This window comes from Stegostoma tigrinum, chromosome 28 (assembly GCF_030684315.1).
Source record: "Stegostoma tigrinum isolate sSteTig4 chromosome 28, sSteTig4.hap1, whole genome shotgun sequence".
NCBI classification, from domain to species: domain Eukaryota; kingdom Metazoa; phylum Chordata; class Chondrichthyes; order Orectolobiformes; family Stegostomatidae; genus Stegostoma; species Stegostoma tigrinum.
Genome location: NC_081381.1, coordinates 14,999,519 through 15,019,809, shown reverse-complemented (window position 1 = coordinate 15,019,809; position 20,291 = coordinate 14,999,519). Strand labels below are relative to the sequence as shown.

General features: G+C 47.0%; 1 protein-coding gene across 4 annotated transcripts in view; it reads left to right on the top strand.

Annotated features, from left to right (window-relative positions):
* The first annotated feature begins 16,350 nt into the window (after positions 1–16,350).
* The window catches only part of tmem201 (transmembrane protein 201), a 180,677-nt gene continuing 176,736 nt past the window's right edge, over positions 16,351–20,291 (top strand). For all 4 annotated transcript variants that reach the window (XM_059655594.1, XM_048561397.2, XM_048561398.2 and 1 more), the window contains exon 1: positions 16,351–16,519. In XM_059655594.1, coding sequence (XP_059511577.1) covers positions 16,413–16,519 — 107 coding nt within the window. In that variant the 5' untranslated portion in view covers positions 16,351–16,412. The remainder of the gene's footprint in view (positions 16,520–20,291) is intronic.

The following is a 20,291-nucleotide window of genomic DNA, read 5'->3' as shown; positions in this document are numbered from 1 at the left end:
ACTATATAGGTGGACTACACAGCATTTTTAAACCCAACAATGCAAACCCTAATTTCATAAATTTAGAATTTAGTAGTTTGGAATTCCTTAGACAAGCCAATTTGATAGGATAATCCAAAGATCCAGACTATATTAAGACCCGTGACTCAACATTAAATTTAACTGCAGTAATTTAGTCTAGATGTGTATTTTTTTCCCCTGTACGTGGGGTGTTACCTTAAACTTCTAAAAAGTTTGAAAGATGCACTAGTTAAAGTTCATAAGGTTGTTTGGGACTGACTTTAGGGTAAATTAGAGGAATGAAAGTGCACAAATGACTTGTACTGAATTCTGACTGACAACAAGCAGGTGGCTAGATAGATAAAGGTTAAAGTGGGTGTGGAGAGACCATGTTGTTTCACTGGGAAGATGGGCAAGATGTCCACACCTGTGGACAGTGCTAAGGGCATCTGTGAAACTGTCTATTTATAAAATAAGGAGGTGTGGAATAACAAAAGACTGATTGTTAGTCATATCACAGAAGAACCCCATCACTGAACCTGACACTTTGAAATGTGGATGGAAGGATCAATGACGTAGTACTGAATTTAAGATGCAAAGAGTTTCCTGTGCATCAGGAATACCAGTGACCTCCATGAGATGGCATTGTGCACTTCAGGTTACTTTAATACTGGATTGCAATCAGTTGTCCATGTCAGGGTACTAATCTCCTGTGTGCGTCCAGAGCAGGAATTAATGTGACTAGAGGAGGTGGACTGCAGAGTTAAAGTAGTATGAGGCAATTGAGCAGTTACTTTTAGTTTTAAGGTGACTCCTCAGTAAAGTGGGCACTGGATTCAATCTTTTTTGTATTTTCATTTATTCTTGGCATCTGTAGTTAAATGCATTTGTGCCCGCCACTTCCTATTGAAGTTCATTTTAGATACAAACTACTCTCTCTTTAAAAAAGGAATTGTCCCTCATTTCTTTATAAAATGTTTTTCCTTTCACATTAAAAATATGCCCCCTAGTCTTGAAATTCCCCCACATGAGGGAAAAGATACTTGCTAGTCACCTTATCTATACTTCTCATTATTTTATGAACCCCTAAGATCACCTCAACCCCCTATACTCGAGTGAATAAAGGTCCCAACCTATCCAACCTCCTTATAGCTCAAACCCTCCATTTCTGACCTGGTAAATCTCTTCTTTTACCTAATGCTGGTATTTGATCAGTTGCTAATTTCTCAGCAGGCAAAAGCTCTGTGATAAAATAAAAATGACAAGGAACTAGATAGACTGGATATTTTAATTTCATGTTTGCAAGATTTTGTGTGCATGTGTATTTGGATTATTTCTAATTGGTAATCTTTGTTATAGTTTTATGGATCTTCTCTGGTGGACCAATGGTGCTTGCTAACCCCTAAACTTTGAAGAGAGTATGAACTGCATTCAACTGTGTATGAGCGTTTTTGCAGTTCAAAAAATAATTTTCAATAGAAAAACCTAGAAAGTCACCAATCAGAAGGTAGCAAAATAGTGTTCAGACATGTAACAGGAAATCACTGCACAATTATGTATATCATTTAGCAAATTGTTTCCTGTGATTTAATGAAGCAGAGATATAGAAATACAGATCTGAGGAGGAGGAGAGCCTAAATTCAGCGTAAATTCAAAGATTTACAAAGAGACAAAACTTCCTCAGTTTTTATGATTTAAAACAAGAGATTATTTTCCACACAAAATAATATCTTGGTTTTGTTTACAATTTTCCTTTTTTTTGCTAACTTTTCAATTGCTAGGCAAACATTACAAGCCCATTGCAATCCCTGTCACTTCCCTGTCTGGTCACTTGGAACTTTACGGCTATGCTAGAGCAAGTAACTCTTACTTCTGGGAGGGAAAATACTCAAAATTACTGGCTGCCTCCATCTGCTGGTCAAATCGGAAAACTTAGCAAAGCAGAGAACTGCAGATGCTGGAAATCTGAAACAAAAGTATGTTGCTGGAGAACCTCAGCAGGTCTGGCAGCATCTGTGAGGAGAAAACTGTCAATGTTTCAGATACCAATGTTTTAGGTATATAAGATAATGAGAGGCATAGATAGTCTCTGGCTAGCAACTCTATTTCCCAGGGCAGAAATGGCTAACACGAGGGGTCATAGTTTTAAGCTGGTTGGAGGAAAGTATAGACGGGATGTCAGAGGCGGGTTCTTTACACAGAGTTGTGAGAGCATGGAATGCGTTGCCAGCAGCAGTTGTGGAAGCAAGGTCATTGGGGTCATTTAAGAGACTGCTGGACATGCATATGGTCACAGAAATTTGAGGGTGCATACATGAGGATCAATGGTCGGCACAACATTGTGGGCTGAAGGGCCTGTTCTGTGCTGTACTGTTCTATGTTCTATCTGTTGACCCTTCTTCAGAATTGATTGAAAAGATAGTATTTATATTGAATTTTGGGAGTGGGGACGGAGTGATTGGGGAAGGGATGATAGATAGAGAGTATGCACAGAGTTTAGGCGGTTACAATTGGGAACCATGCAGCCTTCAGGACTCAATATTGAGTTCAAAAATTTTAGTGCCTGCGCACCTATGTCCTTCACCCACTCTCATACCCCAGCCCTTGTCATCACTTAGTCTGCTTTCATCACAGCCAACCCATTTTCACCCATTAAGGATCCCCATTAGTAGCTTTTCATAGAGCCATATAGCATGGAAACAGACTCTTATACCCAACTCATCCATGTCAAGCAGGTATCCTAAACTGAACTAGTTCCATCCACCTTCATTTGATCCATATCCCTCTAAACCTTTCTTATCCATGCACCTGCCCAAATGCCTTTTAATTGTATCCATATCTACCACTTCCGCTGGCAGCACATTCTGCACACACACCACCCTGTATGCGAAAAAAGTTTTCATTTGGGTCCCTTTTAAATCTTTCCCACCTCACCTCAAATCTATGCCTCTAGATTTGGATTCCCCCACCTTGGGGAAAAGCTATTCACGTTATCTATGCCCCTTATTATTTTATAAACCTCAAAGGTCACCCACCAGCTTCCAAAGCTTGCTTTCTCTCTGACATACCATTATCCATTTCTTTGTCTATCCAATTGCTAACCTCTTGCTCTCTGGGCTCCATTTCCACATATTGTTAACCCCCTTCCCTCTCTATCCCTGGTCTTCAGCGTAAATCCCACCCTTTCCTAGCTACAATCAGTTCTGAAGCAGGTTTACTGGGCCCAAAGCATTAACTTTGTTTTCTCTCCGAGGAAGTGCCGGTGTTGGACTGGGGTGGACAAGGTCAGATATCGCACGACACCAGGGTTATAGTCCAACAGGTTTATTTGAAATCACAAGTCTTTCACCTGACGAAGGAGCAGTGCTTTGAAAGCTTGTGATTTCAAATAAATCTATTGGACTTCTGACCCCATTTTCTCTCCATTGATGCTGCTCAGCCTCTGAGGTTCTCCAGCAATTTGTTCTTGTCAAAAACGTAACCATTTGATGTTAGAGCTGCCACATTGAAGTGGAGACAATGATGAGTTTATAGCTGTCTGAGAAGGTTTAATCTGAAATGCAATGGTGACATATTGCTGGAAGCTTAAGTTGAATAAAGTCTGAAATTTGAAGTAGCAACTGTTTGTATTTTGGAAAATTGTCCTTTTTTGTGCACCGTTTTTACAGTTATCATACAATTGAAAGCAGACCTACATAGGATTAGATTTGTAGAAGGAGGAATGAGGCTGCACAGCCTCAGTCTGTGATGATGAGTTCCATTTAGTGTGTATCTCAATGAACCAATGTATTTATAACTAACTTGAGGACACCACTGAATTAATTGTGTCCCATACCCAAGATTCATGTGGCACTATTGCAAAAAGTTATACCGAGTGCTCTACCAATACCTCAATCAACAACACAAAAAAAAAACATGGTCAGGCCTTTGGCACTTTCCTGTTTGTAGGAGTTGACAGTCGAAAACAAGCTTTTAGAGCATTGGTCCTTCGTGATTTCAAATAAATCTGTGGATGATAATCTGGTGTCATGTGACTTTTGATTTTTGTCCACCCCAGTCCAACACTGGCACCTCCACGTAATGTCAGAGATTACTGAGTGTGAATTGGCTTGTGCACCTCCTATAACAGGGACTACACTTCAAATGTGCTGAATTTGTTTCAAAGTATTTGAGATGTCCAATGATTGTAAAAAGCATGTTATAAATGCAGGTCTTTCCTTGTGCTTTTGAATTAATAACTTTGGACCATCTTTCAGCCTGTGAATTACACATTATCATGTTTCTGTTCGTGAGACATAACAGATTTTGCAGCCATTAACAAAGAGATAGTGCTCACTGATTCTTGAGGAAAGTTTCTCAAAGATCTAGTGAACTCATTCCCCTAACATAGCAGCAGTAACATCTTCTCCAAGAATAGTATAGTCTTCAAACAGACTGAGAAACTAATCCAATTAAAGAATTCAGTTCATTTCACCATGTGCAAAATGATTAAAGAGATTGAGACACATTTGTTTGGAGGAGATTCACCAGGATGATCCCCACGAGGGACGGATTGACTAATGAGCAAAAGTTAAACAGGTCACAACTCTACTATTTAGAATTTAGAAGAACAAGAGGTGATTTCTTTGAAAAAATAAGACTCTTAAGTGACTTGACAGGGTAAATGCTTAGACGGTGTTTCCCCTCATAGCAGAGTCTAGGATCAGGGGGTATAGTCTCAGAATAAAGAGGTGTTAGTTTATGACTGAGGTGAGGAATTACCTTAGAGGTTTGAGGGGTTTGGGACTCCTTGTCATAGAGATCCAGGGTGGGGTATAATCCTTGTGTATATGTAAGGCTGAGTTTGATAGATTCTTGAACAATAGGGCCATCAAAAGTTATGGAGGTAAAGCAGGAAAGTGGACATGAGGAATGTCAGATCACCCATGATCCTATTGAATGGCAGAGCAGGGTCAAGGGGTCAAATAGCCTGCTCCTGTTCCTATTTTTATGGTCTTATGCATGAGATTAAGGTAAAGTTGAGAAATGAACTTTCAAAAGAACAAGTTTTTTTTTAATATTATTTTAAACTTTTTTGACCATGGAGTGGAGTGAATGGCATTCCAAATTTCTACAATTAATTTTTTCATGGTCAGTGAAGTTAGTTAAGTAATTCTTAAAATACTTGGGTTATACATCACTTGTTGAGGTATAACATTTACAGTTTTTTTCAACAAATAATAGTATATTAAAAGATCAAAGTTTATGTCTGATTCCTGATATCTGTGCTGACTGCAATCTCAACCAGAACAGCAGGTCAGTAAGCATGGGCATTGGGTAAGAGCTTGAGACTGAGACTTATCAAGCTAAGAGGAAGAGCAGTCAGGGAGATGTTGCCGAGCTCAGCGGAACTGGAGGCTTGGACTGTATTTGTTTCAATGCAAGAACTACAATAAGTAAGACGGATGAACTTAGCCTGGATTAATTTATGCAATTATGATATTGCTATCACAGAGACCTGGTTGAAAGACGGACAGGATTGGCAGCTTAACTTTCTGGGATATCGATGTTTTAGATGAGATTGAGGAGGAAGCACAAGAGATGAGGGTGTTGCATTACTAGTTATGGAGCACATCACAGCTGTGTTGAGGGAGGATACCCTGGAGGGTTCTTGCAGTGAGGCATTATGGGTACAATCTCAAAGCTGGCATTGTACTGCAGAGATAGTGGGAACTGCAGATACTGGAGAGTCCAAGATAACAAAGTGTGAGAGAGAACAAAGTGTGGAGCTGGATGAACACAGCAGGCCAAGCAGCATCTCAGGAACACAAAAACTGACGTTTCGGGCCTAGACCCTTCATCAGAGAGGGGGATGGGGAGAGGGAACTGGAATAAATAGGGAGAGAGGGGGAGGCGGACCGAAGATAGAGAGAAAAGATGATAGGTGGGGAGGTAGGGAGGGGATAGGTCAGTCCAGGAGGACGGACAGGTCAAGGAGGTGGGATGAGGTTAGGAGGTAGGAGATGGAGGTGCGGCTTGAGGTGGGAGGAAGGGATGGGTGAGAGGAAGAACAGGTTAGGGAGGCGGAGACAGGCTGGGCTGGTTATGTGATGCAGTGGGGGGAGGGGAAGAACTGGGCTGGTTTTGGGATGCGGTGGGGGAAGGGGAGATTTTGAAGCTGGTGAAGTCCACATTGATACCATTGGGCTGCAGGGTTCCCAAGCGAAATATGAGTTGCTGTTCCTGCAACCTTCGGGTGGCATCATTATGGCACTGCAGGAGGTCCAGGATGGACATGTCATCTAAGGAATGGGAGGGGGCGTTAAAATGGTTCGCGACTGGGAGGTGCAGTTGTTTATGGGTGCCTGCATGGGCCCAAGTTATGCCGGCCTCTTTGTAGGTTACGTGGAACAGTCCCTCTTCTGCACCTGCACTGGCCCCCAACCCCACCTCTTCCTCCGTTACATTGATGACTGTATTGGCGCCACCTCTTGCTCCCAAGAGGAGCTCGAACATTTCATCCACTTCACCAACACGTTCCACCCCAACCTCATGTTCACCTGGGCCATCTCCAATACATCCCTCACCTTCCTGGACCCCTCTATCTCAATGTCAGGCAACCAGCCTTTAACTGATGTCCATTTCAAGCCCACCGACTCCCACAGCTACCTAGAATACACCTCCTCCCACCCATGCAGGGTTCCCAAGCGGAATGTAAGTTGCTATTCCTGCAACCTTCGGGTGGCATCATTGTGGCACTGCAGGAGGCCCATGATGGACGTGCAGACCTCCCACCTGCCAGCAGGCAAGAAAGAAAGGGCTATGTCATCAGATTCTGGAAAGATGTGAAAATAACAGGATTGTTGTGGTGGGTGGTTTTTAACTTCCCCCGTATTGACTGGGGATCCTTTATTGCTGGGGGATTTGGATGGGGAGCAATTTGTTAGTTGCAACAGGTGGAGTTTTTGTTTTAAACAGCATATGGATAGGCCAACAAGGGAGGGGGGAGCCATACTCGACCTGGTATTAGAAAATGAGCCCAGCCAGGTGATCAAATTTTCAGTGGGGGAGCATTTGGTGAATAATGACCATAGTTCTGTAAGTTTTTGAATACTTATGGATAAGGACCAACAGAGGACCTCAGATGAATGTGTTAAATTGTGGGGGGAAGGCCAACTATAACTGAATTAGACAAGAATGGGAGAATGTGGATTGGGAGTGGCTATTTGAAAGTAAGTCCATATCTGGTACATGGAAACCTTTTCAAGGCCAGTTGATTAAAGTGCAGGACAGGCATTTTCCTGTGAAGATGGAGGGCAGGAATGGCAGGATTCGGGAACCTTGAATGACAGGAGAAATGAAAGGAAGCATACCTTGGTTTAGACAATTAAAAACTAAGTCCCTGAAGAATATAGTGAAAATATGAAAGAGCTCAACTAGGGAGTTAGGAGGATTAAAAGAGACTATGAAATGTCCTTGTCCAGCAGGGTTAAGGAGAATCCCAAGACATTGGGAGCAAGAGGGTAGCTAGGGAAAGAGTAGGCCCACTCAGGGATAAAGGAGGGAGGTTATGTGTGGAGCCAAGAGGAAATAGGTGAGATCCTTAATAAGCACTTTACATCATATTCAGCAAAGAAGAGAGGTGAAAGAGAGATGTTGAGGTTAGGGAAAGGTGTGTGAATAGTCTTGAGTAGGTCAACACAATGAAGGAGGAAGTGTTGGATGTCTTGAAATGTATTAAGGTAGACAAGTCCACAGGGCCAGAGGGAGCTATCCCAGGATGCTGTGGCAGGCAAAGGAGGAAATAGCTGGGGCCTTTGCAGATATCTTTGCATCCTGTTTGGCCTCAGGTGAGGTTCCAGAGGACTGGAGAAAGGCCTATGGTGTTCCTTTGTTTAAGAAACCAAGATAATCCAGGTAGTTACAGGCCAATGAGCCTGACATCAGTGGCAGGGATGCTGTTGCGTAAAATACTGAGAGACAGGATTTAGTTGCATTTGGAAGCAAATGGACTTGTTAGTGATAGGCAACATGGGGAGGGAGAACATGTCTCACCAAATTTATTGACTTTTTTTCAGGAGGTGACAAGAATAATTGATGAGGGTAGGGCAGTGAATGTGTCTACATGGACTTTAGTAAGGCATTTAATAAGGTACGTCATGGCAGGCTGGTACAGAAGGGAGAGTCTTATGCGATTTGGGGTTAGCTGGCTAGATGGAGACAAAATGGCCAGTCATAGAAAACAGAGTTTAGGGGTGGAAGGGTACTTTTCAGAATGGAGATCAGCAACTAGTGGCGTTCTGCAGGGAACAGTGGTGGGACCTTGTTATTTGTAAATATATGTATAAATGATCTGGAGGAACATGTATGTGGTCTGATTCGTAAGTTTGCGGATGACACCAAAATTGGCAGAGTTACAGATAGTGAGGAAGATTGTCAAAGGTGAGAGTACGATATGGATATATTGCACATATGGGCAGAAAAATGGCAGATGCAGTTTAATCCCACAAATGCAAGGTGATGCATTTTGGAAGATCAAAATGAATTATACAATAAATGGCGGAACCTTCAGCAGCATTGACATACAGAGGGATCTGGGCGTACAGGTCCACAGGTGCCTGTAGGTGGCAACACAAGGGGTATAAGGTGGTCAAGAAGGCATAGAGCACGCTGGCCTTCATCGGACAGGGCATCGAATATAAAAATTGGCAAGTTATGTTTCAGCTGTATTAAACTTTAGTTGGCCATGTTTGGAATATTGCATGTAGTTCTGGTCGCTACACTACCAGAAGGATATGGATGCTCTGGAGAATGTTTACCAAGGTGTTGCCTGCTCTGGACAGTTTTAGTTACGAGGTGAAGTTAGATAAACACACACTGTTTTTGCTGGAAAGACAGAGGCTGAGGGATGACCTGATAGAGGTCTACAAAATTGAGTGGCATGGATAGGGCGGGTAGTCAGAAGCTTTTTCCCAGGGTGGAAAGGTCAACTACAAGAGAACACAGGTTCCAGGTGATAAGGGGAAAATTTAGAGGAGAAGTGTGTGGAAACGTTTTCACAGAGAAGCTGGTGGGTGCCTGGATCACCCTGTCAGTGGAGGTAGTAGAATCAGACACATTAGTGATGTTTAAGGCATATCTTGATAGATACATGAATGGGAGGCAACAGAGAGATTAAAACCCTGAATAGGAAATTAGTAGCAGATCTAAATAAGGACTAGGAATCGGTGCAGGCTTGATGGGCCAGAGGGCCTGTGCCCGTGCTGCAGCGTATTGTCGTCTCAAATGCAGCAACAGCATCTCCTGCAGAGGAACAAGGAATTTCAACAACAGCTTCCAGCTTTCTGTGTTTAACTGCGTGTGTGCAAGCCTCAGATGTTTCTGTTAGTTTTGCAAGGTGATGACAGCAAACGCTTCAGTTATTTTGTTATTAGAGCTGGAACATTTGGGTTAATTTGATTTTTTTTTGCAGGAATTTGTTGTTCAACATCTCGACTCAAGGTCATGCTGCCTGTTGTATATTATGGGATTCAAGTTTAATTTGTGTCAGTGTGCTAGTTGTGCCAAGTTGAATTACAAATAAGAATGGTGAATTTATTACCTTAAATCCATCTTTTAAGATGTGTTTGCAGGCATGCTGCTAAATGTTAGACATCCTGATTTCAAACTTTAGTCTTATCTTGCATCACAATTTCCTTGTTCAATTTGTGAAAAATAACCCTTTTAATTTCACCTTCTGGTTTCTTCATTGATTCTTATTTCGCCTAGCATAGGCTTATTTCAGACTAGCATAGATCTGTCTTGCATTTTGAGTAACTGAGCTGGCAACTTTACGGCACTTAAATATTATTTCTTTCAGAATTCAGAATTCAGAATTCATCTGTGCATTTGTACTTCCCTTGTATTCTCATGGTGCAGTATCTTGCTGGCATAGAATTTGTTTGGCACCTTGCCTGGTACATACCCAGCAACTTTTTAGCTCTTGGCTCAGTATCTCCCTGAGGAGTCTGTTAACTTTCAGGGGAAACCAACTGTTCAGCACATGTTGGTATAATCCTGCAGATCAGCAATATTCCTTAACTCTTTGCCTGTTCAGTTCCCATTCCCCATGTTCCCTTTCCCTTCAAACATCTATCTAACATATTATTTTTCTTGTATTTACAATTGCTTATGCTAGGCAGCATTCTGAGTTAATTCTGTGCTGAACCATTCTTTTTCCCCCAACATCCTTCCAATAATGCAGAGACTGAGGCTTCACATGGGCTGTGGTCTCACTCTGGCAAACCTCTTTCAGATCATTCAACATCACTCAACATTTTCTGTTTTTTGTACAAAGTGGATGACTTCACACTTATTCACCTTTTATTTTTGCCCATTTACTTAGTCTCATTAGTAATAATCATGAGCCTTACATTTTATTGCAGATTTTTATGATAAATTCGATGTAACTTCCTGCAGTAGGATTTCCAGACCTTTCCTCCAGTCCTTGTAATTACTAGTCCTTTAAATTGCCACTATACTATCTTTCTCCCTCATTTAGAGGCAGGTACAATTACAACATTTAAGAGACATTGGAACACGTACATGGATAGTAAAGGCTTATAGGGATATGGACCAAACACCGACAAATGGGACTAGATCAGTTGAGTAAACCTGGTTGGCGTAAATGAGTTGGGCCGAAGGGTCTGTTTCCATGGTGTATGGCTCTATGCCGGAGAAACTCAACAGGTCTGGTAGTATCAATGGCTGGAGAAACTGAGTTAACATTCCACATCCCATGTGACTATCTTTTATAGTCAATCTGATTTGCCTTCTACCATTTTGGGTAGACGCATGATTCAATAGCAGTCGATCTGGATGTGACATGAGGGAAATCTCATTGATGGAGAGCTTTGGTGGGGGCGATAAGTTCAAAGTCACATGTTTCTGTCAAGCATGCTGTAATTATTGCATGTCATTCCTCAAATTGCTCACATTCCGTCTCCCAAAATCACAAGTCGGTGGGTGGGCCAGCTCACGATGGCTCCCAGCACTACCACAGTCTCACCCTTGCCTTTCATGCCATCATCACTATTAATAACATTTCACTCGAAGTCTCTGGTTGATTCCCTGCTATGATGATGTCCTCACATATGGAAGCTTAGAGCACACAGGCTTGAAAGCATGCAGCAGCCAATTGCCAGGTCAGCATGTGTTGTCTATCCTTTGTTGCCTTGAGAGGATGGTAGTGAGCTCTCTTCTTGAACTGCTGTAGTACATTTGGTGTCAATGGACCACAATGCTGTTCAGGAAGGAACTTCAGGATTTTGCCACTGAAGAAATGGCAATTCAGGCTGTTGAGTGGCTTAATGGGGAACACAGGTGCTGGTGCTCCTATGTATCTACTGCCCTTATCCTTCCAAATGGCTGTGGTTGTGGGTTTGGTACAAAGTTCCCTCTAATTATTTGTTCTGCTGTAGGGACCTCCAGCCTCCATTAGATCAACGGCTTCCAAAAGCAGAAGCCAATATGTCAGTAAACCATGCACAATGTGCAGAATGTCCAAGCGGCCATCCAGCATAGAGGGAATAATGACTTGTTGAGTGCTAATGATCTTTGATGAATTCCTGCAGTGCATTTTGTAGGTGGTATACACTGCTGATTCTGTGTGTTGGTGCTAGAAGGAGAAAATGCTTCCTGATGCAGTGTCAATCAAGTGGGCTGCTTTGACCAGGAAGGTGTGAAGCTTCCTGTGTATTGTTGGAGCTGCCCCTATTCCAGGCAAGTGGGGTGTATTGCATCACGGTCCTGAGCACCTGTGCTCTGTTCACGAACCATTTTAACTACCCCTCCCACTCCCTGGGCGACATGTCCATCCTGGGCCTCCTCCTGCGCCATAATGATACCACCAACAAACTGGAGGAGCAGCACCTCATATCGCACCTTGGGACCCTATAGCCCAGTGGCCTAAATGTGGACTTTACCATTTTCAAAATCTCCCCACCCCCATGCCATCATCCCATGACCAACCCTCCCTTTCATCCCTGCCTCCTTGACCTGACACAAAGTGTCCATCTTCTTTCCCACCTATCTGCTCCTCCCACCTCACTGACCAATCCCCACCACTCCCTACCTGCACTCACCAATCACCATCCCACCTGCCTACCCCAGCCCCCATCCCTCCCCTCCCTATTTATTCCTGAACTCCCTTCCCCTTTCCCCATTTCTGAAGAAGGGTCCTTACATGAAACATCAACTTTCCTGCTTCTGTGATGCTACCTGGCCTCCTGTGTTCCTCCAGTTCCACACTGTGTTCTATCTCGCACTCCTGACCTGTGACTTGTAGATGATGGACAGTCTTTGGGGAGTCAGCAGGTGAGTTAGTCACTGCAGAATTCTTATCCTCTGACCTGGTGTTGTAGCCATTGTGTTTACGTGACTAATCCAGTTCAGTTTCTGGTCAATGGTAACCCCATGAGTGTTTATAGTGGGGAATTTAGTGATGGTAATGCCATTGAATACGAAGAGGCAATGGTTAGATTCTCTCTTGTTAGTGATGGTCATAGCCTGGCATTTGCGTGACATGAATGTTAATTGCTACACGTCAACCCAAGCCTGGATTTTGTTCGGGTCTTGCTGTATTTGGTCATAATATCCTTCAGTATCTGAGGAGTTGAGAATGTGCTGAACATTGTACAGGGATCTGCAAAGATCTCCCTTTCTGACCTTATGATGGAGGGAAGGTCTTGATGAGGCAGCTGAAGATGCTGCTTCAGGGCCTACCCTGAGAAACTCCTAGAGCGATGCCCTGGATCTGAGATGACTGACCTCCAAGATCCACAACCATCTTCCTATGTGCCAGGTCTGACTCCAGTCAGTGAAGAGTTTGCCCCTTATTCCCATACAGGGCTCCTTGATGCCACACTCAGTAAAATATCAAGAGCTGTCACTTTCACCTCACCTCTGGAATTCAGCTTTGTTTGTCCCTTCTTGAACTGAGGCTGTAATGAGATCAGGAGCTGATCAGTCCTGGCAGAATCCAAACTCGGCATTACTGAGCAGGTGCTGCTTGGTAGCACTGTTGATTAATACCTTCTGTCAATTTACTGATCAGCGAGAGTAGACGAATAGGGCGGTAGCTAACTGGGTTGGATTTGTCTTGCTTTTTGTGTACGGTGCATTCCTGGGTAATTTTCTACATTGTGGGGTGTTGTTGCTGTAAAGGAACAGTTTGGCTCAGGACACAGCAAGATCTGAAGCACAAGTCTTCAGTGCCAGTGCCAGAATGTTCTCGGGGCCCGTAGCTTTTGCACTGTCCAGTGTCACCAGTCCTTTCTTCATGGTATGAAAGTGCATGAAATTGGCTGATGCGTGGCACATGCAGCAATGATTCCCCCCCCGAACTCCATGCCTGGCAGCTTCAGTTTCTACTTATACACTGATGACTCTCAACTTGTGAGCTCTTTTGACACCATCACCATCTCTAAACTGTGTAAGGCTGCTTATCTGACATGTAACAGTGAACAAAAGAAAATACCTTCGACTACATACTGGGAAGACCGACTCCTTTGTCTTCTGCCCCTCTCTCAGCAACTGACAGAGATTGAGCCAGACTGTTCACAACCTTGGTGTGTCATTGTTGAAATCAACTAAGCTTCCAAACACCTACTTGTGTCATACTAAGGCTATTTCCACCTTTTGACCATCACCTTCCTCTGACCTCATCTGCACTGAAACCTTCAGCCATGCCTTTGTTACTGTATGTTTAGAATTAACTATTCCAATGAGCCACGGCCTTCTCATGTTGTACCCTCCTGAGGTCATCAGAAATTGTATTAAGGGCTATTCAACCGCCATCTCTTAGCTCATGGCCTACACTGGCTCCTGAATGGACAATAACAAAACTTTGAAATTCTCCTCCTTGTTTTCATTTCCATCCATGGCTTCCTGCCTTCCTATCTCTGTAAACTCTTCCAGCCTCTTAACCCTCTGAGATGCCTGAGCTTATCTAATTCTGGCTTCCAGTCATCCCAACATTAATGTCAGTGCTGCCAGCTGCCTCGGCCCCAGACTTTGTAGTTTCCATCTGAACCTCTCTGATGTACTTTCCCACTCCTTAAGAGATGCATTAAAAACCTGCCCTCTTGACCAACTGCCTTCATATCTTCTTTTGTAACTCCCAGTCTATTTTTTTCTTTATAATTGCTCCTGTGAAGTGTCTCAAGGTGTTTTATTGTGTAATGGTTGTCATTGGTGCATGTTTTCCTCTGCAATCATCCCCTCAGATTGGAGAGAGCTTGCCTCCACCCTGGTTTAGAGGTTGATAAGTCAATGCAATGATCAGCCATGCTGTGACTCTGCCATGCATGGGGCACATGGTACTCCAAGAGCTGGGTTTGTTTGGAGTTTTGCGCACTCCTGCTGATTCCCCAGTCTTTGCCAATTCATACTCCTGACAAGGTTTCTTGATTGTTTTACGATGCCTCCCTAAATCAGCTTCCTCCATTTTGGTTGGACACAAAGTCACCCATGAGTTGACAGGAGATGCTTGACCTTTTCAGGGGTACTTCAAGGACTTCTCAAATTGCACCTGCCATCCTGCTCAGAGTGTTGAGTGGAGCAGTTCCTCCAAGAGCATGGCATCTGACACATCAACAACAAAAAAACTCTGCCAATTAAACAAAAACAAGGCAGCAACCAAATAACCAGCAGAATGGAATGACATCAAAGGCAGGTGTGTTTTGCATTTTGGGGGCATCAGCAGACTTTCTCAGAGCCAAGGTTTGGTGGTTTAGTAGGTGGCTGGTGGATGATCTTTTCTGGCACCAGATTTGGAGGATCTTGTAAAGGCAGTGGTGACATTCTTCCAGCACACTGAGCTGCCCAGTATGTATAAACAACTGCTCAGAGGTGTTATTCTCTAAAAGGTACCATCTCCAGGGCACAGGTCAGGAGTGCAATTAAATACTCCCCACTTGCCTGGGTGAGTGCAGCTCCAATGACACTCCAGAAGCCTAACAACATTCCAGGGGAAAGCTGCCCACTTGATTGGCACCACATCCACTCCTTCCAGCACCAACACTCAGTACTAGCAGTGTGTACTATCTACAAGGTGCACAGTAGAAATTCACTACAAACCTTCCAACCCCAGAACCCCTTCCATTTTAGAAGGACAAGGGCAGCAGATACATGAGAACACCGCTACCTGCAAGTTCTCTACCAAGCTACTCAACATCTTGACATGGAAATATATTGCCATTCCTTCAGTTGTTGCTGGGTCACAATCTTGGAATTCCCTTCCTAAGGGCATTTTTGGTTCACCAACAGCTTTCTCCATAGACGGCAGCTCGCTACCACCTTGTCAAGGGTAACTGGGGATGGGCGATAAATGCTGGTCAACACCCTTGTCCCCTGTGTGAATAAAACAAAAACAAACCTCTGGGGCAGGTGTATCTTGAACCTGGACACTCTGGATGTGGAGTCAGATACACTACCTCTACAACACGAAAGCATCTTCCAACCCCCTCTCACTGTACTCTTTTTTTAAATTTCAAAAATATATTTTATTTATAAAGATACCTTTATTTATATACGTAGTTGTTGAAGTGATTCTATTCTGAACAGTAGATATGAACAAACTAACAAACATTAGTATTCTGAGGAAGGGTCACTGGATCTGAAATGTTAATGCCTTTTTCTTCAGATGCTACCAGAGCTTTTCTGGCAATTTCTGTTTTTGTTCCAAAAAAAATTGGCGTTGTCTCTGTCCAAGAAACAAAACAAAGGCATTTATTTCCTCAACATGCTCCTTTCTTTTAATTTCAAAATATACTTTATTCATAAAAAATGTCTTTATATATGTACATAGTCACAAATGCAGTTTGGTTTTGTACAAGAGCTTATCAAGGAAACAAAAAGTTGGAGTTTGACTCTATCCAAACCAAAGACATCTCTTGAAAAAGACTATGTTTACATGCTTTTGAGGTACAAAGAGGGTGGTAACTGAACAGATTTCTCACCCCTCCCCCCCAAACTTCATGACCCCTCCCAGTATTCTTGCTGAACGATAGGGATGCTGCTTTCTTATTAGAAAGAGGGGACTGGTGGTGAGATTAACCTCTCAAGGTTAGAGAGATTAACTTTAGGATCATCATGCCTCAGGCATTCAGAAGTTGGGGCGTACATGGTAATTTAAACCGATGTGGGAATTAAATCAATGCTCTTGTCACACTCTGCATCACAAACCAACCATCCAGGAAACTTGGCGTCCACATTCTCCCAGAGGGACACATGTAACGCACATGGATTCAGTAGGCTGAGTGATTGACAGGTGGGCGTGGCCAAACGCTGCGCGATGACGCAGTCACGCAGAGCAGTTGGCGCAGGCGCAGTAGTAGCGCGGGTTCCATTACTCTCCAGGAGCAGGGGACGGGACGGGGCAGTGAGCACCGGCGATGGAGGCGCTGAACCGCGCTTTCGGGGCCTTTCCTACCGCCCTGGCCGGAGGCCTCGGGCTCGGTATCTGCGCTACCGGAGCTGCCATCTACAGGGTGGCCACCAGGTAAGAGGAGGAGGAGGAGACCGGCATGGGGTCGGTGGTGTTGCTTCCCCGCCCAATCAGAGTAACCATCCCCCCCACAATCAGAGTAACCCCCCTGCACATACCCCACAATCAGAGTAACCCCCCCCGATAACCCCCCCAATCAGAGTAACCATCCCCCCAATCAGTGTAACACCCCCCCAACAATCAGAGTAACCCCCCCCGCGCATACCCCACAATCAGAGTAAACCCCCCCGCACATACCCCCCAATCAGAGTAAACCCCCCCGCACATACCCCACAATCAGAGTAACCCCCCCCGATAACCCCCCCAATCAGAGTAACCATCCCCCCAAACAGTGTAACCCCCCCGTGCATACCCCACAATCAGAGTAACCCCCCACACCCCCCTCCCACAATCAGAGTAAACCCCCCCCGCACATACCCCACAATCAGAGTAAACCCCCCCCGCACATACCCCACAATCAGAGTACCCCCCCTGCGCATACCCCACAATCAGAGTAAACCCCCCCCTGCACATACCCCACAATCAGAGTAAACCCCCCCTGCACATACCCCACAATCAGAGTAACCCCCCACACCCCCCTCCCACAATCAGAGTAAACCCCCCCCCCGCACATACCCCACAATCAGAGTAAACCCCCCCCCGCACATACCCCACAATCAGAGTACACCCCCGGGCATACCCCACAATCAGAGTAACCCCCCCCTGCGCATACCCCACAATCAGAGTAATCCCCCTGCACATACCCCACAATCAGAGTACCCCCCCCTGTGCATACCCCACAATCAGAGTAACCGCCCCCTGCGCATACCCCACAATCAGAGTACCCCCCCCTGCACATACCCTGCAATCAGAGTAACCCCCCCTGCACATACCCCACAATCAGTAACCCCCCCACAATCAGAGTAACTGCCCCACGCACAGTCCCAATCAGAGTAACCCCCCACACTCTCCCCCCCACCACAATCAGAGTAACCCCCCCACAATCCCACAATCAGAATTCGAGTAGCACCCCCCGCAATCAGAGTAAACCCCCCCACACTTCCCCACAATCAGAGTAACCCCCCCACACTTCCCCACAATCAGAGTAACCCCCCCACACTTCCCCACAATCAGAGTAACCCTCCCACACACCCAGAATTAGAGTAGCACCCCCCGCAATCAGAGTAACCCCCCTCACCCTTCCCCCGCAATCAGAGTAACCCCCCTCACCCTTCCCCCGCAATCAGAGTAACCCCCCTCACCCTTTCCCCACAATCAGAGTAACCCCCCTCACCCTTCCCCCACAATCAGAGTAACCCCCCCCCCACACATCCCCAACAATCAGAGTAACCCCCCACACATCCCCCCCCCCCAATCAGAGTAACCAACCCCCACACACCCCCAATCCAGAGTAACCCCCCCACACACCCCTAATCAGAGCAACCCCTCCGTCAGAGTACACCCCCCCCGTCAGAGTAAGCCCCCACAACCCCCCCCATTCAGTGTACACCCCCACAACCCCCCCCCATTCAGTGTACACCCCTGCCCAATCAGAGTAGCCCCCCCACAGCCCCCAATCACAGTAACACGTCCATTCAGGGTACATGCCCCCCAAACAGACTACACACCCCCAATCCGAGTACCCCCCTGGACACACCCCCAATCCGAGTACAACCCCCCCCCCCGGACACACCCCAATCCGAGTACAAACCCCCCCCCCCCCCCCCCCCCCGGACACACCGCCAATCTGAGTACCCCCCTGGACACACCCCCAATCCGAGTACAACCCCCCCCCCGGACACACCCCCAATCCGAGTACAACCCCCCCCCATACACACCGCCAATCTGAGTACCCCCCCCCGGACACACCCCCAATCCGAGTACAACCCCCCCCCCGGACACACCCCCAATCCGAGTACAACCCCCCCGTACACACCCCCCCCCGCCCCGTACACACCCCCAATCCGAGTACAACCCCCCCCGTACACACCGCCAATCCGAGTACAACCCCCCCCCGTACACACCCCGAATCCGAGTACAACCCCCCCCGTACACACCCCGAATCCGAGTACAACCCCCCCCGTACACACCCCCAATCCGAGTACAACCCCCCCCCCGTACACACCCCCAATCCGAGTACAACCCCCCCCCCGTACACACCCCCAATCCGAGTACAACACCCCCCCCGTACACACCCCCAATCCGAGTACAACACCCCCGTACACCCCCCCCCCGTACACACCCCCAATCCGAGTACAACCCCCCCCCCGGATACACCCCCCCCCCCGGATACACCCCCAATCCGAGTACAACCCCCCCCCGAACACACCCCCAATCCGAGTACAACCCCCCCCCGAACACACCCCCAATCCGAGTACAACCCCCCCCCCGTACACAACCCCCCCGTACACAACCCCCCCGTACACAACCCCCCCGTACACAACCCCCCCCCCCGTACACACACCCCCCCCCGTACACACCCCCCCCGTACACACCCCCCCCGTACACACACCCCCCCCGTACACACACACCCCCGTACACACCCCCCCCCACACACCCCCCCCACGTACACACACCCCCCCCACGTACACACACCCCCCCCACGTACACACACCCCCCCCCGTACACACCCCCCCCCGTACACACCCCCCCCCGTACACACCCCCCCCCGTACACACCCCCAATCCAAGTACAACCCCCCCGTACACACACACCCCCCCCGTACACACCCCCAATCCGAGTACCCCCCCGTACACACCGCCAATCCGAGTACCCCCCCGTACACACCGCCAATCCGAGTACAACCCCCCCCCGTACACACCCCCAATCCGAGTACAACCCCCCCGTACACACCCCCAATCCGAGTACAACCCCCCCCCCGTACACACCCCCAATCCGAGTACAACCCCCCCCCGTACACCCCCCCAACAATCAGAGTAACCCCCCCGTGCATACCCCACAATCAGAGTAACCCCCCACACCCCCCTCCCACAATCAGAATAAACCCCCCCCGCACATACCCCACAATCAGAGTAAACCCCCCCCCGCACATACCCCACAATCAGAGTACCCCCCCTGCGCATACCCCACAATCAGAGTAAACCCCCCCCTGCACATACCCCACATCAGAGTAACCCCCCACACCCCCCTCCCACAATCAGAGTAAACCCCCCCCCCCCCCCGCACATACCCCACAATCAGAGTAAACCCCCCCCGCACATACCCCACAATCAGAGTACACCCCCGGGCATACCCCACAATCCGAGTACAACACCCCCGTACACACCCCCCCCCGTACACACCCCCAATCCGAGTACAACCCCCCCCCCCCCGGACACACCCCCAATCTGAGTACAACCCCCCCCCCCGGACACACCCCCAATCCGAGTACAACCCCCCCGGGACACCCCCAATCCGAGTACCCCCCCTCCGTACACACCGCCAATCCGAGTATCCCCCCCGTACACACCCCCACAATCAGAGTACCACCCCCCAACCCCTCCCAGAGTACCCCCAATCAGAGTAACCAACCCACACCCCCTCCCAGAGTAAACCCCCCAATCCAGTACACACCCCCCAATCCAAGTACGCCCCCCCAGCCCCCAATCCAAGTACGCCCCCCCCCCCAATCGGAGTACGCCCCCCCGCCCCCCCACCCCCCCACCCCCCCACCCCCCCAATCTCTAATCAGATTAACCTACCCCCACACAACCCCAATGAGAGTATATTCCCCCACCCCCCATCAGAGTAACCCCCCGATCAGAGTAACCCCCGCTCCCCCCGATCA